General features: G+C 34.8%; 4 protein-coding genes across 6 annotated transcripts; 1 reads left to right on the top strand and 3 right to left on the bottom strand.

The window, feature by feature from the left end:
- Positions 1-2,570: 2,570 nt before the first annotated feature.
- On the top strand, positions 2,571-3,122 carry LOC140968816 (agamous-like MADS-box protein AGL80). Its single transcript, XM_073429932.1, has one exon. The coding sequence runs from the start codon at positions 2,571-2,573 to the stop codon at positions 3,120-3,122; it is 552 nt and encodes a 183-aa protein (XP_073286033.1).
- Positions 3,123-5,012: 1,890 nt separating this feature from the next.
- Positions 5,013-7,366, bottom strand: LOC140968683 (MICOS complex subunit MIC10-like). 3 transcript variants are annotated; one of them, XM_073429719.1, is made up of 3 exons: positions 7,084-7,361; positions 6,129-6,268; positions 5,013-5,154 (listed from the first exon to the last, which is right to left on the bottom strand). In XM_073429719.1, exons 1-3 carry the CDS (start codon positions 7,217-7,219, stop codon positions 5,149-5,151), a joined length of 282 nt encoding a protein of 93 aa, XP_073285820.1. In that variant the 5' UTR covers positions 7,220-7,361; the 3' UTR covers positions 5,013-5,148. The 3 variants fall into 3 exon arrangements, with proteins under 3 accessions (XP_073285820.1, XP_073285821.1, XP_073285819.1); XM_073429720.1 differs by lacking the exon at positions 5,013-5,154 and adding an exon at positions 5,249-5,450 and having other exon boundaries at positions 6,129-6,259; positions 7,084-7,366; XM_073429718.1 differs by lacking the exon at positions 5,013-5,154 and adding an exon at positions 5,249-5,450 and having other exon boundaries at positions 7,084-7,358.
- Positions 7,367-9,309: 1,943 nt separating this feature from the next.
- Positions 9,310-12,000, bottom strand: LOC140968659 (patellin-3-like). The gene is made up of 4 exons (XM_073429684.1): positions 10,651-12,000; positions 10,003-10,127; positions 9,771-9,912; positions 9,310-9,678 (listed from the first exon to the last, which is right to left on the bottom strand). The coding sequence occupies exons 1-4, from the start codon at positions 11,872-11,874 to the stop codon at positions 9,427-9,429; spliced, it is 1,743 nt and encodes a 580-aa protein (XP_073285785.1). The 5' UTR covers positions 11,875-12,000; the 3' UTR covers positions 9,310-9,426.
- Positions 12,001-14,269: 2,269 nt separating this feature from the next.
- Positions 14,270-17,084, bottom strand: LOC140968748 (protein NRT1/ PTR FAMILY 5.10-like). Its single transcript, XM_073429843.1, has 4 exons — positions 16,825-17,084; positions 16,523-16,740; positions 15,595-16,142; positions 14,270-15,324 (listed from the first exon to the last, which is right to left on the bottom strand). The coding sequence occupies exons 1-4, from the start codon at positions 16,970-16,972 to the stop codon at positions 14,508-14,510; spliced, it is 1,731 nt and encodes a 576-aa protein (XP_073285944.1). The 5' UTR covers positions 16,973-17,084; the 3' UTR covers positions 14,270-14,507.
- Between the last annotated feature and the right edge of the window lie 1,279 nt (positions 17,085-18,363).

The following is an 18,363-nucleotide window of genomic DNA, read 5'->3' as shown; positions in this document are numbered from 1 at the left end:
TGAAAATTGTTGAAGAGTTTTTACTATCACAAAATTTTCAATTTTAAAATATAATTAATCCAAAAAAAATTATAAAGAGTTATATTTATGGAAAAGTTGGTGAAAAAACCCCAATCAAAACATTTCTTTGTGTTTACTCAAGGCCAATTTCCCGTGTATTTACCTCTCCTTTTATTTTTTGGAAAGCCCTCTTCGTAATTTATTGCGAGGATGAAAGCAACCGTTAAAAGATGGCATTTAACTTGAGAATCCATTGAGATTACGTTCAGATTTACAGCCTTAAGAAATCCAGTAGGATTGACATAATCGGATATGATTTCTATAATCTCCAGACCAGGAGCATTTAATTCTCCTGTAATCTCACCAATATATATCAACAATCCCCTTTCCTCTACCCAGAATTCGAGTGAATTTCACTCGGAGACGCAGGATTCAAGCATCCTCGTTGGTGCTCCCGCTTCTCCCCTTCTCAATCCAACACAGGTTTAATGCTATGGCTGAGTTTATGATGATTTCGGCGTTTTTCCCTTTAAAAAGTTTCCTTTTGAGTTTCGGAACCGTAATCTGATTATTAGGATGTATGGTTGTGTAGAAACGGGGGAATTATTGGTTATATTGTGTAAAAGAATCAAGGCTACATTTCTTTGGTGTGAAAATGCATTTAGTTTTGTGGGTTTTGGCATGTCGCTCATTCACACTTCATCATAGATGATTAATGTATTGAATTTATTTGCTTTTGTTTACATGTTTATTCAACATGCTAATGGATTACACCAAATCCTATGCTAGGCAACGGATGCATCTGTGGTTTTCTTAAATCATCACTTATCTGGGACCAAAGGACAATTTCTATTCTTTACTATGTTTTTTTTTATACTTCTGTTTTCCAATGTATAGGTGCTTGCGCTGCTAGAGGATGTAGAAAAATTTCTTAGCTTGCCTTATTGGAATTACACATAATTTTGTTGTCTCTCTGCATTCTTTGGCATGGACCTAGAAGGAAAACCCTTGCGAGGAGTTGAATTCTAGCTTCAATGCTTGTTATTTCCCCACCTAATGAATAAATTCAATATTGCAATTGCTATTAGTGGTGCATTTATTTTCTCTCTTGTTTGTGTAGAATTGACCTATTTTCCGATTTTCGTTATATTTTTATCATGTTATATACATTGTTGCAGTCTTTGCTTAAGAAAGTATCCGTGCACTTCGTGTTGGATCCAATTGTTTTTGGTGGCACGTCTATAGAAGGGTCATTTGCTGCTAGATATGATTGTTTGGTCCTAACAGAGAAAGTAAGCTTCTCTGCTTGGCAGTTTGTATTTTAGTATTAAGTTATCACTAAGCTGATATTCTCTTATTTGCGTCATAGGTTGAACAAATCCAAATTGGATCCTTAGTCTCGATAAGAGTGTAGGCCGTGTAAAAGTATTGGGTTTTAAACAAGTCATCATTTCCCATTCTTAAATACGTGTCATGATGATTTGAGTTCTTAAGTAATTTCTAAAACATTTTCTTCTGTAAACACTGACTTGGGTCTTTGAAATCCCATTGATGGCCGTGTTGTGTTTTTCCATGCTTAAGTTTAACTTTTTCTATGAAGTAAAAATCATGATCTTAGTTTGCAAGAAGCGAGGTCTTGCAGTTAACTAAAATCTTGAAGGTAAAGTCGATATTGCTTCGCTTTGTTAAGCTATAAAGTCTTGGCAGTAGGGATGCCTGTATGATGTAAGTCACCTTTATTGTGTTATTCTTTCTGAGCTGCGTTTGCTTATGGATAGGATTTCTAGAAATAGGTACTAAGGACTCTTATCCTGACTTTTTCCAAATAATGTGAGGTGACATGTGTTTGAGTGGTTTCTTGTGAGATTAATGAGTTTCTTAATAGAAGAACTGAAAATTGTGAACAGTATATGTTGAGAATAAGAATTGTTTATGCACAAAAAGAATTATAATTACAAATAAACATACAATCGATCAGATAAAGCATCTTCCTTTGCTGCCACCTTTTTTCAGTAACAAAGTCATCTTCTTGATTAATGTGTGATTCAAAGGAAGAAAATATCATCAGTGTGTAGAAAGTGAAGTTTACAAAATTGTGTATGATATACTTGATGGCAAATTTTAACCAGAAAATCAGTGCTCAAAATCAAGTGTCAATTCAAAATTTTCAAAATATTATCTTGTTGGTCATCTCTTGGTGTTGACTATCACAATTATTATAGCCAATCATCAAAACTTTGGCGCAAACATGAAATATTGATTTTAGATGCGATGAATTCAACTCTCGTACAAGTTTATGTGGAAACGCAACTTTCACATTATGTGTTGCGGACTGCACTTAAAAGTCTCAAAAATAATTTTAATCGGCGAAGACGGCATATAATTAGAATTACATGATCTAAACAAGTGTTTCTTGTTTCACTGTCATGCATCCACTAATTATAATTTTACCATAATAACTTAGATTAAACCATGTGTACTCCATTAATTATCATTCGTGCATTTTCTACACCAGATAAGCTTGACTATCCTTCAAAATTTTTTGTAGTTTAAGTTTAAGGAATATCACCATGGTTCGATCAAAGATAAGATATGAGTTAATTGCTGATGAACGTGCCCGACGTGAGACGTTTAGGAAAAGGAAACCGGGTTTATTTAAAAAACTAAATGAGTTGAAAACACTATGTGATATTGAAGCTTGTGCAGTTGTCTACAATGGAGATGGGACTCAGCCCGAAACTTGGCCCTCCCTTGATGAAGCATCCCGTGTAATTCAGAAGTTCAAAAATTTACCTTCTTCTTTACAAAAAACCAACATGGTAAATCAAGAAGGGTTTCTTATGCAAAACTTGGCTAGGCTAGAGAAAAATTTGGGCAAAGAGAGTGAGAAAATTGAGTCCTTAGAAAAGGAACTCCTCTTAGCTAGGTGTCTACACAATGTTGAGGTGGATGTGACCAATTCAGATGATTTGCGTGAGATGCTTTGCCTATTGGAGAGGAAGATTCGTCTGATTAATCATAAGATTTCTAATATTGAGACGTCTGATTCTACCATGGTTGCGGGTGGTGCAAAAGCATCTAGGCGCGAAGGTCGTGATGAAAAATTAAAGCAGCCCATTTGAAGATTCATTTTTGAAATCATTTCTTTGTTGTATGATATTTTTGCATACTTTTTTATGCTGATCAAGAGAGTTTTTTTTTTTATGACCTAAAAGTTGGTTTCTTGGTGCTTTTATTTTATTTTTATTTATGATTTTGAATTTTATCAGGTATTTTCAATGTGATAGCCAATAATTTTTTTGAATGCATACTATTGTTAGTAATAAGCTTATTTTTTTTGCATTCATCTACTAGATTTTATTGCAGATTTACATTCTTGGAAGTAGAGATGATTATATATTTCCCTTTTATCTAAGAAGAGCGTTGTATATTTAGCAGTTAAAATAATCAATCACAGGTCACTCTAGGAAAATTATTCTTGTTTCAGGTCAATGATTTATTTCAATTATTTTGTGTGGTAGCTGACCAACACATTTCTTACAGTTTACCAATATTTCAATTTTTCTTCCACTTCTTTGAAACCAATAAATAGGCAAGTGGTCCTGTTCTGGGCCAAATTTAATTGTTATTAACTACTTTAATTGTTCCATATTTATTCTTGTTTTATTATTTTTAAATTTCATTTTTCTTTGTAACTAGAAAAAATATGTGTGTTGTACGTGGAAGCAATTTGTTTTGGTGAAAATTAATTATTTCGAACAATTGTTGCAAGCTTTACATCATTGTTTGATTTATTCTTCATTTCACATGCACATACTTTGAAGCGTTAATATTCATTCCTATGATTGTCTAAAATTATGTATTTTTTATATATTAAATGAGATCATTTTAATTTATTTATTTACAATGAGAAATTTTAGAACATAGATATCATATTTGTGTCGTAATTGAAATTTAAATGAAGCAACTGATTGAAGTAGATAAAATAATGTGGTTTAAACAATTATCGTATTCTACAGGGGCCACACCTAATTATCAAACAACCCGTAAAAAAAAATATCGCTACAAGCACTAATGTACTATTACAATTAGGGATTTTTCCTTGATAGGTCTGACCACGGTTCAAAATACAACTCTTATAATTCTGGAACTGATGGTTCCGATTCAATGCAGGGTAAAATCAGAATCGAACCAGTTAGACTCGGTTATGATTTCTAATGGTTTGGACTAAAAAAGTAGAAATCTCACTGTTTGAGAACTTAATGGAGTATTATAACTTTATGAAGTAGGGAACCAGTACTTGTTTAAACATTATGGTATCACTTTAATATTTCAGCCATTTGAAAACTCTAATTTGACCTATTGATGACTTTTAAGATGTCCTTACGCAGTTACGCGTCCGTCTACTTGCTTTTACACGTTAACCGATTGGATCCCACGGATCAGCTCCGGATTGCGGGTCACTCTCGGAGCTTTGGGATTGAGAACGTTCGCTTGTGAGAACTCGGGAGAGATCTTACAGTGACTGGTAAGCCTGAATGTAAAACCCTGGTGTAGTCTAGCGTAGTCTAAAAGCGCTCATTGTCGTGGGCTTATAAAATGGGCTCGTCTCAAGTTCTGTTTCCTTCCGGCCAAAATAAAACTATAATTGGGCCTCCGACAAATCCTGATGTCTAAAATTTTTTTAATAGATTTTTCTTACATTAATATAGAAAAATGTACTTTCACCTTTAATTTTTAAAATTATTTTAGCTTCCAATTTCACAACCTAAGATGATTACTAACTCAGATGGGACAGGCAATCAAAATTGGAAAAACCCAAAAATTCAGTCCAAACATATGAAATCTCATTCCACTATATTCAACATTCGGTTTTTTTATTGGGTTTTTTTTTTTATATACATTCATATAGCGGAACTAAAATTTTACATACATTTTTTATACATTCATATAGCGGAACTAAAATTTCCTTTTTTATAATTCATTTTTCAAAATTTTCAAAGCATTTATCATTTTTTAAATTAAAATTTTAAGATATAATAAAAAGGATAATCCGACCCGGTTTTCACCAGGGTTAGTTTTTGTCATCTCGACCCGATAGTAGACACCCAATCAGCCCGATTTGTTTCGGTTCCTAAATCCAGTCCGTTAAATCTGGAATGTGCAGATAAACAAACATTCACCATGCATCAGTGAAACTCATCACATCACATGCAGCCACGGATCAGTCACATCCAATGAAAAACAATGATCAGAATCTGTTTTCCCTATTTAACTCCAACTCGATAGACCGCGAAACACAGATTAGTATTCATGAAAATTGTGAAAATACAATAGCAGTTGGTGATCAGCTGTTCAAAACTACATCTTTGAGGAAAAACAATTGCAAACAAGATGAAAGAGCCGCCTTATGTAAAACTTGCCAAGCAATGATGGCTTCATTCCTCAGCCTGCATTGTATCAAAACATAATCTTCAACAAATCACATCCTTGAGCACATGGCAGATTTTCTAGGGACGTATGTAATGGTTACAGCAGCGACAGGGCTGGTGAAGACATGTCTAAAATAACGACTACGACACAAAACTGACACAAACACAAGATAGAAGCTTCCTAATCAACAGATGATGCAAACATCGAACAACTCAGTTTTTATACCGATGAATACTGGGTGGAGCAATCCAGATAAATGTGCATTTCGATTACTGGATGTTGTTCTTTCACATGGAACTTCACAAATTCCTTCCTAACTAATTCATACTTGAGACAAATCTCAGAAGCTCTAGCTGTTCTGGGAAATGCCCCCAAGACATCTATATTTTACAGAACCCAGACAACCTTTAGGCTTTATTGCCAAAATAACTATTCCAAAAAGCAAAGCCAGTATAACATTTTTAAATGATCTTCACCAGAAATTCAGAGATAGAGCAAGCACTCACAGTTGGGAAATAAAGTAAACTTCTAAAACTCACACTTCAGGAAAGACCACATATACTTCTTATATTCATTCATGTAAGACCAAACATATGCGTGTTTGGGAGAATACAAATGGCAAAAATATACTTAATCGCACTCATCCCATAACCAATAAAATGAAGTAAAATAAGTATTACTAAGAGCATATTTACCTTAGATGGAGGGGAATCAGAAAGGCTGGGAGTCAATTTTGGCGGAGATCCATCAAATTTATAAGAGCACTCCGAGTATGCAGAGCCAATCCCGACTCCAGCACCAAAAGCTACAGATGCCCAGCGTGTAACTGGACTCCCTAACACAACAAACAGTATAACTGATTAATATAATGGCTTGATGAGAGCAACACTTAAAGCTTAGCATGGTGGCACACATGAAAGCATGAATATAACAAATTTTGACATGCTTTTCATGGAAATGACATAAACCTATGTCGACAATTAATTCTCTAAAATACAGCCGGCTACAGAAAATCTAAGAAACACTACATCCTTTTAGCAGACAGAAGAAAAATTTGTAGAGTAGGCTTGAAACTACTACCTTTGGCATAAAGCCCAGAGCGAGTAAATCATTGAGTTCTATGTAAGATTAACTTTGATTAATACTTTTCTTCATAAAATATCGTGTTTCTAAAGGAAAACCGCATCAAAAGTAGATGCAATAGCATGGAAAGAACTCAATAGGACAATAAAAACTGCTACCATCCTTATCCATCTCCATATGAAAAGGATAATAACAATGGAATTCAAAATCAGCAAGAAAAGAAAGCAAATACAAGGACAGGCAATCAACAACCCAGCGCTGACATAGCACAACTGTAGCAGATCCTTTCAAGGGACACAATATACACTTTTCAGAGGTAAAAACGCTCTTGCGCAGTAACTCCATACTCATATAACAGTGCAGGGATTGCATCCAGCCATGCTGTTAAGAAGCCCAAAACACATAAACTGAAAACAATAAAACGGATCGATAATCCAAAACAAAATAATTAATATCGAGTTCATAACGTAAACAAAACGGGACACACCAAGCATTACGATCTAATCACCCATACTTAGAATCCCGGAAAAAGTGAGCAACGAAATATAGGAAAGAAGAAATACTCACGGAATAACAGCAGCCCGGTAAAAGCGCCGGCGAACGAAGAGTAAACAAAGCGGCGAAGGCCCAAATCGAGGCAGGCGTCCCATTTTGCATTCAAATCGTATCGAGCTGGAATATCAGCCTTGTTTTCTTCCGCCATTTTTTGTGCTTATCACCTCGAAAAATTCAGCCTGATTGATTAGGTTTTTCAACTCTATCAATTATGGAACTTGCTCCTGCTTCAGCCGAGTGAATCGTTTTGCGCCTGTAAATAAAAAAAAATGGCGTTTATGGAGATTCTTCTGTACTTTCAGTTCTGGTCCCTCTTTGTTTGCTTGGGCCTTTTACTTTATTAGACCACAACCCTCTTGATCTAAGCCCAAACTCCTCTTGGAGGCCCAATACGTTTTAATACTTCAAAATTCCAAGTAAATTTTGTTTTTAATTAATTAATATTATTATTGGGATTGGCGTTGACATTCGAGTAGGTCTCTTGTGAGACGGTCTCATTAATTTTTATCTGTGAAACGGGTCAATCCTGTCGATATTCACAATAAAAAATCATACTCTTAGCATAAAAAATAATACTTTTTCACGGATGACCCAAATAAGATATTCATATCACAAAATACGATCCATGAGACCGTCTCATACAAGTTTTTGTCTTGGACATTTTGTCCCAAAATCAGTTTCCAATTATTGGTTGAGCAAAAATTTCCGCATTCTAATGGAGATATATTTTAATCACTCGTTTTATTGGACTTTCTAATGATTGCTATATCCTTATTTTAGAGTAGTCTTCTGAATGCTTTCTTGAAACTCTCTGCGACATGCAAAGGTTTTACCCTATAAAGAAAACAAAGGGACTGGGATCTTTAAGACAATCATTCTCCTTACTTTGTGTTTCTTTTCCTTCTATCAAAATTTCATGTTCAATCTTTTTTTTGTTGCAGATCAGAATAACCTAAAAAATTAAAATAATAGAAATCTAACTAAATTTTTTAGCAATCTAACTAAATTTTTTATGACAAAAACTTGTGTGAGACCGTCTCACGGGTCGTATTTGTGAGACGGGTCTCTTATTTGGGTCATCCATGAAAAAGTATTACTTTTTATGCTAAGAGTATTACTTTTGATTGTGAATATGAGTAGGGTTGACCCGTCTCACAGATTAAGATCCGTGAAACGGTCTTACATTAGACTCACTCATTTTTTTATAAAGAAAAGGAAAAAAGAAATCGTTGTCACTAATATCACGATTATAGAATTTGTTTTTGCTACAAATCATTTTTATATTGAAGATTTTATCACCACAAATCCTTCAATTAAAATTTTCTGAAAATCTCAACACGGGTATTAAATTTCAATTGCAAGAAATCGTTGAAAAAAAAACTTATTGGAAATTTAAATAATTACCATCCATGGGAGAATGACAACAATCTCCATAGGAATTTTTTTGATATTTGCTGGAGTTGGTAATTTTATTATTCGATCAATATCATCAACAAACTCTAAATATTAAATGTCATCATTCTTCTCCACTGTTAAGAAAGCAAAAGAAGATAAAACAAAAAGGCTGAAATTATCTGAATAAAACTAATGAAATATAGTAGGAAAATTGAATAAATTGTAGAATTGATGAAAGATCACATGTTTTTAAAAAAATATGGAATAAGTTAAGAAGGGTAATTTTTGTAAGCAAAAACTTGTGTACGGATCGTATTTTGTGAGACAGCTCTCTTATTTGGGTCATCCATGAAAAAATATTACTTTTTATACTAAGAACATTACTTTTTATTGTGAATATCGATAGGGTTCATCCGTCTTACAGATAAAGATTCGTGAGACTGTCTCACAAAAGACGTATTCATTTTTGCAAGAAAGCACTCACTAAATATCAAAAGTGGAGTGTAAATATTAATTTTTGGAGTGTTAATTTCTGATTGAGTATGTTGGAAAAATGATTGGGAACCAGAAATAGAGAGAATCTCTGAACATGGTTTTTATCACAAATAAACACAAGACAGGAGGACAATGGTATGATAAGAAACTTTTCCACATTAGCATCCACGTAGAGAAACAAAATGGACTCCAAAAAATATAATATAAAATTTATGAAAAACAGGAAATTTCAAGAACCATAAAAGATAAGTTTCTTGCACTGGTGAAGTTTCTTGCACTGCTAAATCATTTCACCAGACTTTTAAACACACCAGCCACAAAACTTTAATAAAAAAATAAAGAACTATGAAACGATAACTCCCTCACATCTTTATCCAAAAGATTAGTTTGATAAAAATAAGATACAAAAATCGATGTGCAAGAAGAAACCCTTTTGCATTCTGCATTTATTTGTAATCATAATTTTCAATCAGAAGGCTTGATCTTGGACCTGTAGACAAGCTGCTTCTTCTTAGAACTTTGATTATCAAATGTGAGAACCACCTTACCCGCTTCACCGACTTTGAAGGTGTAGCTGATTGCTTGCTCATCAGTAGGTCCAATCTTTCTTGGTTTTTGTATAATCCATGTGTATCCACCCTCAGAACTTGGCACAAACTCAGCTCCATAGGCAACATCCCAGCCTACCACCCTCAACTCCCAAACCAAAACGCACGCCTGCAAAATCACGTCATAATAGAACTTTATAATTTGTAAATTTCAAATTCCCACTTTTTTCTTTCATGGATAAATTAGAAAAACGAGTCCACCTCGTTGATTGGCAGTTCGATAGTGTGCTTGCTTGTGGGCTTAATAGTTTCTTCGATTGCAACATCAGCAGAGGCGAAGTCCTGCTCACCATCCTTGCTAAGGCCACCATACTGAACTGGTACTTGCTCAGGTGCTAAGTATCTGATACATTTACATTAAAAATGATGATGACAACTACTTACTAAAAACTATTACCAAATAATGGAATAAAAACTCATAAAAATAACCGACTTGAAAAGGGTCTCAGTAGTCTTGGTAGGGCCTGCGAAAACAAACTTGCTCTTGGTTCTTTGAGACAGGAACGGACTGATCATCCTATTGTAAGCCACATACCACCATGGAACATTGATGAACACCTTTGCACCCACCAATAAATACCAGAACAATCAATAAAAAGAAATGCTAACATAATGCTGAACATTTAATTAGAACCAACCGAAAAACATAAAATTCAAACTAACAAGAAGAAAAAACATAGCCCTTAAAACCGAGAAGTATAAATAATTTTGTTGGGCCAACTCGTATCGGCCGAAGCTCTCCAAAAAGTGATCTCTAACATTATATCATACTGGAGTTACAGAATAACAGTTCAAAGTCCGTGGTGCACCTCACATATTTTATATGTGCGATCAACATGCATGTGTAGTTGCACCTCCCGAAATATAACCATTTCCTGATCTTCGGCATGATGGAATGTTAATGTCATGAGCTTTGACTTTTAGAAGAAGTGGTTTATAAGAGGAAAAATTTGAACTTTTACTCCAAAAAAAAAAGAAGCAGAAACACGTAGATGAAAACTTCAATCCCTAAAAAAGGAGTTAAATGGATTTTTACCAATTAGCATCATCATTGTTTTACGGGCGTGAAACGTTTGTATACCTGTTTCGCAACATATTCTGGATAGTTGTCCTGCAGCAATTGAAGGGCTTGATTGGTAGCTTGGCGCATTTCTTTCTTGAACAAGTTAAGTCCAGGGGAATTCTGAAGATCAGTGATCTGAACGATAGTGCAAGCCCCATCAGGGCTGAAATCAAGTTTCCTGATATTCTTTTCCAAGAACTGAATGTACCACTTCAAGAATTTGGTTCTCTTCTCGGAATCAGCAAACGTGTTGCTGTACAAATTCTTTTCCTGAAACTCTCCAAAAGCATTGTAACAAACAGGGTGCCCCTCTTTATCCACTCCATGAACGTAAACAACCTTTTCAAGTCCCTCAATAATTCCTTCATCTTCCATTAACTCATCAATTTTGAACTCTTTTCTCCATGCCACCACACTTTTCAGCATGGAGAAGGCATCTTTCACCTTGAAATCTCGAGCCCTCAAGAACTTGAGGAGAACTACATCACTCTTCTCATCAGCAAGAAGTGGGATACCCCATATAGAAACTTCCTCTGGCTGCAGCGCTACTGTTTCCTCCTTCGGGACAGGTACCTCCTTTGGCTTCGCCTCCTCTGTCGGGTATATGGTGGGTCCCTCACATGGTGGCGGGGCAGGGGCGCTGACTTCATGAATTATAGTTTCTTTGACTTCTTCGACCACTGTTTCACACGGCGTTTCCTTTTTCTCTCCGACGGGCAGAGGTGGGATCGTTTCTTCTTCTTCATTTTTCTTCTCGACCGCAGCCTCAGGTTCAGTTTTAACGGGCTCATTGGCTGGCGGAGGTGGCGGCGGAACTTCAGTAGATACCTCGCAAGCTTCAGTCTTTTGCTCTTCTTTCTTCTCTTCAGCTTTACTTTCTTCCTCTTTCTTCTCCTCTGCCGGACGCTGCGGCGCGGTAAATTCATGCTTGTTGAGTGCCTCCTGAATCAACAGTTTAAGTTCATCCAAGGCTTTCTTCTGCGGGTCAATTAGATCATCAACTTTGTTACTTTTTTCTTTAAACGAATCGGATTCAATCGTCGCCTCGTCTTTTTCCTTCTTCCCTTCTACCACCTCTTTCGCCGGTGGGTTGTCAACTTTCTCAGGCTCAGTTAGCGGCACCACCTCCTTATCCACCACCATGTTTGCGGCCTTCTCAATCACCAGAACATCAGAGAGCGCGACCTCCTCTGCCGCCGCACAAGGCGACTCGGGAATCGAATTCTTGGTTTCCTCAGCCATTGATTGATATCGGCCAGAGATGAACGGAAATCAGGAAAGCAAAAGATTCGCAATCCTAAACGTGGAGGCGATGAATACGTAGAAACGGGGTGGCAAATTTCATGTATTATGTATTGTCACTACTACTAGTGTATGAATAGGAACAGTCTGTCAAATACTTGGAATTTGCCAACTCGTTACCGCTGTTGCAATGCACATTGGACCGTTGTTACTCCAATCATTATTATTTTCATAATTATTCTTAAATAAATTATATATAATTCACGTTTCAGTTTTATTTTTTTTAAAAAAATTGATCTTATAAATAAACGATATTATCATTAAATATTTATTCTTAAGTTTTAAAAATAACTTATCCTTTTAAAACCTACATACTACTTTTATTTTTTTTATTTTACATATTGACATAAAATAACTTAGTATAAAAAAAACCTAATCACAAGTTCTTCTTTCCATCGAAACATTAATATTTTTATGCTCCTTAGCTACAAAAAAATTATGATTTAAAAAAACGTAAACTATAATATGTTTTATAGAATTAAATTATCTTCAATATCATCGTATAATATAATGGAAAGAAACTTACAAGAAAAGAGATCATCGTATTGTGCTAAATATACAAATGTAAAGAAAAATATATGGGTTTTTTTTTTTGTTGTCACATTCCTTCTTTTTAGCTTGTACATTTGTCATATTTGGATTACATAATTTATAATTTTTCCTCTTCTCCAACTATTACGTTCGTTATTTTTAAAAAGTTAATTAATCATATGGATTGAATATTTATTACATATTTTATGTTATATTATGTGAAATATATTTAGGAGTAGTTTAAGATTTTCATTCAATTGTAATTTGTAAGTGCAGTATTTTTTGAATTCAATCATTTAAATTCGTCATTCATTATGAGCATAACTTTCTCCTTTTTTATTATTATTAGAAACAACATTGTCATTTTGGTAATCATATTAATTTACTACAAGGATTCAATATATAATGTAATACCATTGAAAAAAGAAACGAACAAAAAAGTATAACATTCTATTTATTTTAGTAAATACAATAATAATTATTATGTTTCTTAATTACTAATTAACAACTTGTCACAGGCTGGCCACTTTGTTTAGACAAAGAAAATTCATCCCGTATTTTTTTTCTAATTAATATCCCCGTCATTTAAATATATATCTACCATATTGTACTTCAAACAAAGTATTTTAATACTAAATATATTAAATCGAGTCTAATACAAATTTTCGTAGAGAACAAATGCTTAATAGTTGTATTTTTTATTTGTTTAATTATTGAGTTAGTTCTTTTGGAGGACTACCAATAATATTATGATTATATATCTTATTAGAATATATCACGAATTTTTTCTTATAAGAGAATAATTGCTCTAAATAATTAGGCATTAAATTTTAAATTAAGTTACAACTAATAAAGGTCATATTGTATCAGTCGCATACGGGCAAATACTATTCAAAATTGCAAAATAATAACTACACCTAAGATTGGATAAAGAATGGGTAAATGTGAGTTATATATAATGACATTGGAAAAAAAATAACAGATTTTTTTATAATGCATTTGTCTTTCCACTTATCTATGGAAAATATAAATTATTTGAATTATAGTATTAAAATGTGACATCATCTAAATGCAGATACCTAAAAAGTGTAAAATTACAAAATAATAATCATATTAATTTTGTAGTGAAAGGTATACCCATTATGGGAAACTTACTATATGAGTCAGATGTCACCTTGACTTAGTCGAGATGATAAATCGAGAAAAGTGCACGAATTAGTAGGCATTCAAATGAGATTACTACAAACACAAACCTCTGGAACATCCCTCACGATATTTCAATGATACATATCCTCCACGCGAGAATCAATCATGCGTTGTCGGATTATATCTCCCCACATCACTATTGGTCTTACCAACTCGCCTATGCCATGAGGACTGTAATCATATTAATTATATGAACTTTTTGTGGATTTGTTCTAAAAAGTGTAAAATTACAAAATAATCAGCATTTTTAAACCAAATGATTCTCTTAAAAATAATAATTGTTTTAGCATATCAATTCCAAAATCAAAATTTGTGTTGGTAGTTTTTCTTTTTTAATAATAACAATATATCATATAAATAATGCCATTCATCTAATGTAACAATCATAAAAATAGAACAGCTATCTCCAAAATTAGTATAATCAATTTTTGTCAAAAATCCCCAAGTACGTGGCTCACCCAGGTCAGAATTTCACTTCCATTTAGTAGCTAGAGGACTGACTTCTCACGATAATCACTTTTTGTATGCAATTTGCAAATATTTCCTGATGAAATGATCCAGTGATTGTAAAACCTGAAACGGTACCAGTCGCAATGAATGTACAAACATAGTATTATATTTCTAGCTCGAACCCATGACACAGAAATTCCTTGATCACCAGTATACCAGTCCTTTTAGGATTTGTTACAAAACTACATCAAACCAACACCCAAATGCAAATGCAAATGGCCAAACTGGAATACATCCTAAACTATATAGTTTGCAGCAAGTTCAACAAACTGCATAGCATTTGTGTTTGTTTCCCCAAGAAACTTGTAGCCTTCAATATGATAATATCAAATAACAAGTTTCCTGTTGTAAATATATGACCTCGAGAAGTAGATAAACACAATGAGTGAAGCCGCAGTAAGCCCTGCCAGTAGCCAATAGAAGTAATCAAAGTGTGCCCGATTCAAGTTGTCCGCGAACCAACTAGTCTGACCATTTCTGCTCGTGATATTTTCAATCACAGATATGAGAAAACCACTTAAGAAACTCCCAATGCCAAAAATACTCAGGTATAGAGCAAGACCAACACTTTTCAATTCCCCAGGAGCCTGGTCGTAGAAGAACTCTTGGAGACCAACCATGGTGAATACATCAGCAACTCCAAAAAATAAGTATTGAGGTATAAGCCACCATACACTCATTGGTACTGTGGCCTTTGGAGTGTCAATCAGCCCATGTTCAATGGCAGTTTCAAGACGCTTAATTTCAACTATGGCTGCAGCCACCATGGAAAGCATTGAGAAAAATATTCCAATACCAATGCGCTGAAGCAGCGATATGCCTGAAGGTTTTCTGGTTATGGCTCTAGCTACTGGAATCAATATACGGTCATAGATAGGAAGGACAATGAGAATAGCTATGGTTATAAAAGATTGAAGAGAAGCAGCTGGTATTTGCAAGCTAGAAGTGATTTTCCGGTCCATTGTAATCCCTTGCTTGGTAAATAAAGTAGACATCTGTGAAAACACAATAGCATAGACCAAAGATGTTGCCCATATTGGAAAAACCCTAAGAACTGCCTTCGCCTCTTCAATGTCATCAATGCTACAAACTCTGTCATCTTTCTTTGACCCATCAGGCATAACCAAGGCTTTGTTCAGAAATCTACGACAAACTCAAAACATTGAAGATGAAACCCCCGTTATATTTTTTTCACTCAAGGTAGATGACAAAAGGCAATAACGAGTAACATAAACTTACAACTCTTGAATTTCTCCCGTTACGCAATGGAATCCACTAAATTACAGAGCTTGAAATAATCCACATTATCATTTTGCATATCGACATAATTTTAAAAGGTTAATATGTGCAGAAAGCACCTGCATTCTAGTGTTGGTGAAAATATTATTTAAGTGGACACATTTTTTTACTCACTTGAATTGCTGAATGCTCTCATGAGGTAGAACACCCTGCGCTTCCTCCTCTGTGGATATGGCTGCAGGTTTAGTATGCCAGTTTCCTACCGCTCTGACAAATACTTGACCAATTCTGATAAATGGGTTTCTATCATCACTGGGTGTACGAAATCGGTATGTCCTAGTCCCCAGAAAAAAAATAATCAGGGCAAGGCACATAACAATACAAGGGATCCCAAAGCCGAGACCCCAGCCCAGATTGTCTTGGATGTAGTTCAAAATGGTGAGAGCCACCAAAACACCAGCACAAAAGGAAAAGTACCACCAATTAAAGAATGAGCTTTTGGCTTTACACTCTATTGGATCTAGCTCATCAAACTGGTCAGCTCCGAAAGCTTGAACACATGGTTTATGCCCACCTTGGGCCAATGCTACTACATACAAAGAGAAGAAAAATAGAATAACTTGCAGCTGAGGTGGAGAACATGCTGTGTTATTTGAAGCTTTTTGGCAATCGTAATCTTTGAATGGAAAAAAGAAAGCCGACGCAGACAATAATCCAAGTCCCTGTATTCCATCCCAATGAGAAAATAACATAATTAGCCTTTCCAGACAAAGAAAAAGAATACGAGAAAATGTCAACAAAATATCTTCATGCTAATCAAAGTCAGATTTCTCTAGCTACACATAAAATTTGTATTCTTACACAATAATCAACACTCTGTGATTTCATTACATCCGTCACATCACATTAACCTAAACATCTCCGCCTAAAAGCAAATGGCCAGCTCCAGAGACCATACTGTAAAATTGTTCCCACGATCAGTTAGTTCAGAAAACAAACTAGCAGAAACGAGAACAAAGACACCAACACTGATGAAACATGAAAATAAAAAGAAACGAAAAAATCTTGTACGATATCAATATGAAGAAGAATTTGCGCATACCAGAATATAGAGGCCAGAAGCGACAATAATCATACGGTATCGACCCAGAAACGAGTCGGCTATAAAGGCACCCAACAGTGGCAAAAGCGACGCCATTCCAGACCACAAGTTCACATTCTCCGCCGCCTTCGCGGTGGACTGCCCCAAGGGCCCCGTCAAGAAGCTTATCAAATTCGAACTTATTCCGTAATACGCAAACCTCTCAGCCACTTCCACACCTAAAACGCAAAACAAAAAAACTATTAAAATAACACAAAATTTCAGCTAGTTAAACAATTCACAGAGCTATTATTCATAGATACCAATGATGAAGGCAGCGGATTTCCAGCCACCGGATTTGGAGTGGGTTGCGGGACGGCCTTTGTAGTCAACGGATCCATCGACGTCGTCATTCAACAGGGGAGCTTCGGCGTCGGATACATGGATCCCAGCGGCTGTGGAGGTGGTCATGCTCTCTCTCTCTGTGCCTCCCTCCGCCACAAGGTTTTTGGGATTGGGATTTGGGGGTAAAAATTAGGATCGTTTTACATTAAAAAGTAGTTGAGATTTATTGGATAACTAATTCCCCTTCGCGGCCTTTTTACTTTACCCAAATATGTAGTGTGGGCCACTCTCGGTGCAAATGATTGACTGATAAAACTATATAAATAAAAAAATATAATACCTAGTAATAAAATAGTTTTATATTTTAAATAATTTATATAGATAAAATAAATTAATAATTATTTTTATTTTATAAATAAAATATCTTAAAAAGTTGAGATGTCTTGAAATCAAGATAAATGAAGAAAGACAAGTAAACTTTGGCAAAAAGTACTTGTAAAATATTTCATATTAAAATAAGTAAAATTCAAATGTTGATTATTAATACAATGGGGTAGGTGAGTTTATTTTTCCTTTTTTTTAAACACGTTTGATTGATAAAATGAATTTAATAAAAAAAAACACTAAACAATGGTTAAAATCCTAAATCATCTCACAGTCTCACCGAGTCGTCACAGCCTTCTCCAGGTATTTAACATGATTGAAAATGAAATTTTGCCTCGTGTTTCATATTATTGATTTAACTTGTTTCCTAGAAACAAGTTGTTTTAAGAGGAAAAAAAATTATATATGTTTGGATTCTACCAAAAAAATTCATGAGACGGTTTCACGAGTCAATTTTGTTCGATGAATCTATTATTTGAGTCACTCGTGAAAAAATATTACTTTTTATGAAAAAAAAATATTACTTACTATTGTAAATATGAATATGATATATCTATATTAAAGATAAAGATCCGTGAGACGTCTCAAAAAAAAATACTATTTGAATTTATCAAGTACACTTGCACTCTAAAGATAATCACTATGGATTTCTCATCGTAATTAATGTTTCGTTCCAGTTCCAGTTCCACCCATTTATTTGGGTTATGTCAAAAATATCCATAATTAATTACAAATTAATAATCTTAAAGAAAATGGTGCATTCAATGTTATTTTCTCCACGGTCCAATGAATAAATCCACATAATAATGATTGGAGTTGGACTGAATATGAGACATTAAAAACCGAAACCGATTCGAACCGGTTTGTAGCAAAGGGCCGAGGAGGACAGCTGGCTCTCAAATTTTCCTTCAAAAGAACCGAGTCACCGTACCATCTGCGAACAGTCAAAAAGACAAGTAGACAACCCAATCATAAACAGAAACCTCATGTGTTCTGACCCGCACACGCATTGGTGTCGCTCTCTCATCCCCGATAAACTCCCACTCGCAGCCCAAAATCATAACGGAAAGACTGATCAAAACGAAGACAACGATATATTCTCCAACCAACCCTTTTCCTTCTCGGCCATAGCA

This window comes from Primulina huaijiensis, unplaced genomic scaffold (genome assembly GCF_012295235.1).
Source record: "Primulina huaijiensis isolate GDHJ02 unplaced genomic scaffold, ASM1229523v2 scaffold37775, whole genome shotgun sequence".
NCBI lineage: Eukaryota > Viridiplantae > Streptophyta > Magnoliopsida > Lamiales > Gesneriaceae > Primulina > Primulina huaijiensis.
Note: the sequence above shows the minus strand (reverse complement) of the source record. Positions and strands in the feature narration are given on the sequence as shown.

Bases quoted from the DNA above. Each gene is read 5' to 3' on its own strand.
- LOC140968816 (XM_073429932.1), top strand. From the start codon at position 2,571: ATGGTTCGATCAAAGATAAGATATGAGTTAATTGCTGATGAACGTGCC.
- LOC140968659 (XM_073429684.1), bottom strand. From the start codon at position 11,874: ATGGCTGAGGAAACCAAGAATTCGATTCCCGAGTCGCCTTGTGCGGCG. The intron at 10,128-10,650 runs GTATACAAACGT...GTGGGTGCAAAG, and splicing joins CAGAATATGTTGCGAAACAG to GTGTTCATCAATGTTCCATG. The intron at 9,679-9,770 runs GTGGACTCGTTT...GTGATTTTGCAG, and splicing joins TCGAACTGCCAATCAACGAG to GCGTGCGTTTTGGTTTGGGA.
- LOC140968683 (XM_073429718.1), bottom strand. From the start codon at position 7,219: ATGGCGGAAGAAAACAAGGCTGATATTCCAGCTCGATACGATTTGAAT. The intron at 6,269-7,083 runs GTGAGTATTTCT...TTGTTGTGTTAG, and splicing joins TACCGGGCTGCTGTTATTCC to GGAGTCCAGTTACACGCTGG.
- LOC140968748 (XM_073429843.1), bottom strand. From the start codon at position 16,972: ATGACCACCTCCACAGCCGCTGGGATCCATGTATCCGACGCCGAAGCT. The intron at 16,741-16,824 runs GTATCTATGAAT...TTTGCGTTTTAG, and splicing joins ATCCGCTGCCTTCATCATTG to GTGTGGAAGTGGCTGAGAGG. The intron at 16,143-16,522 runs GTATGCGCAAAT...GATGGAATACAG, and splicing joins CTTCTGGCCTCTATATTCTG to GGACTTGGATTATTGTCTGC.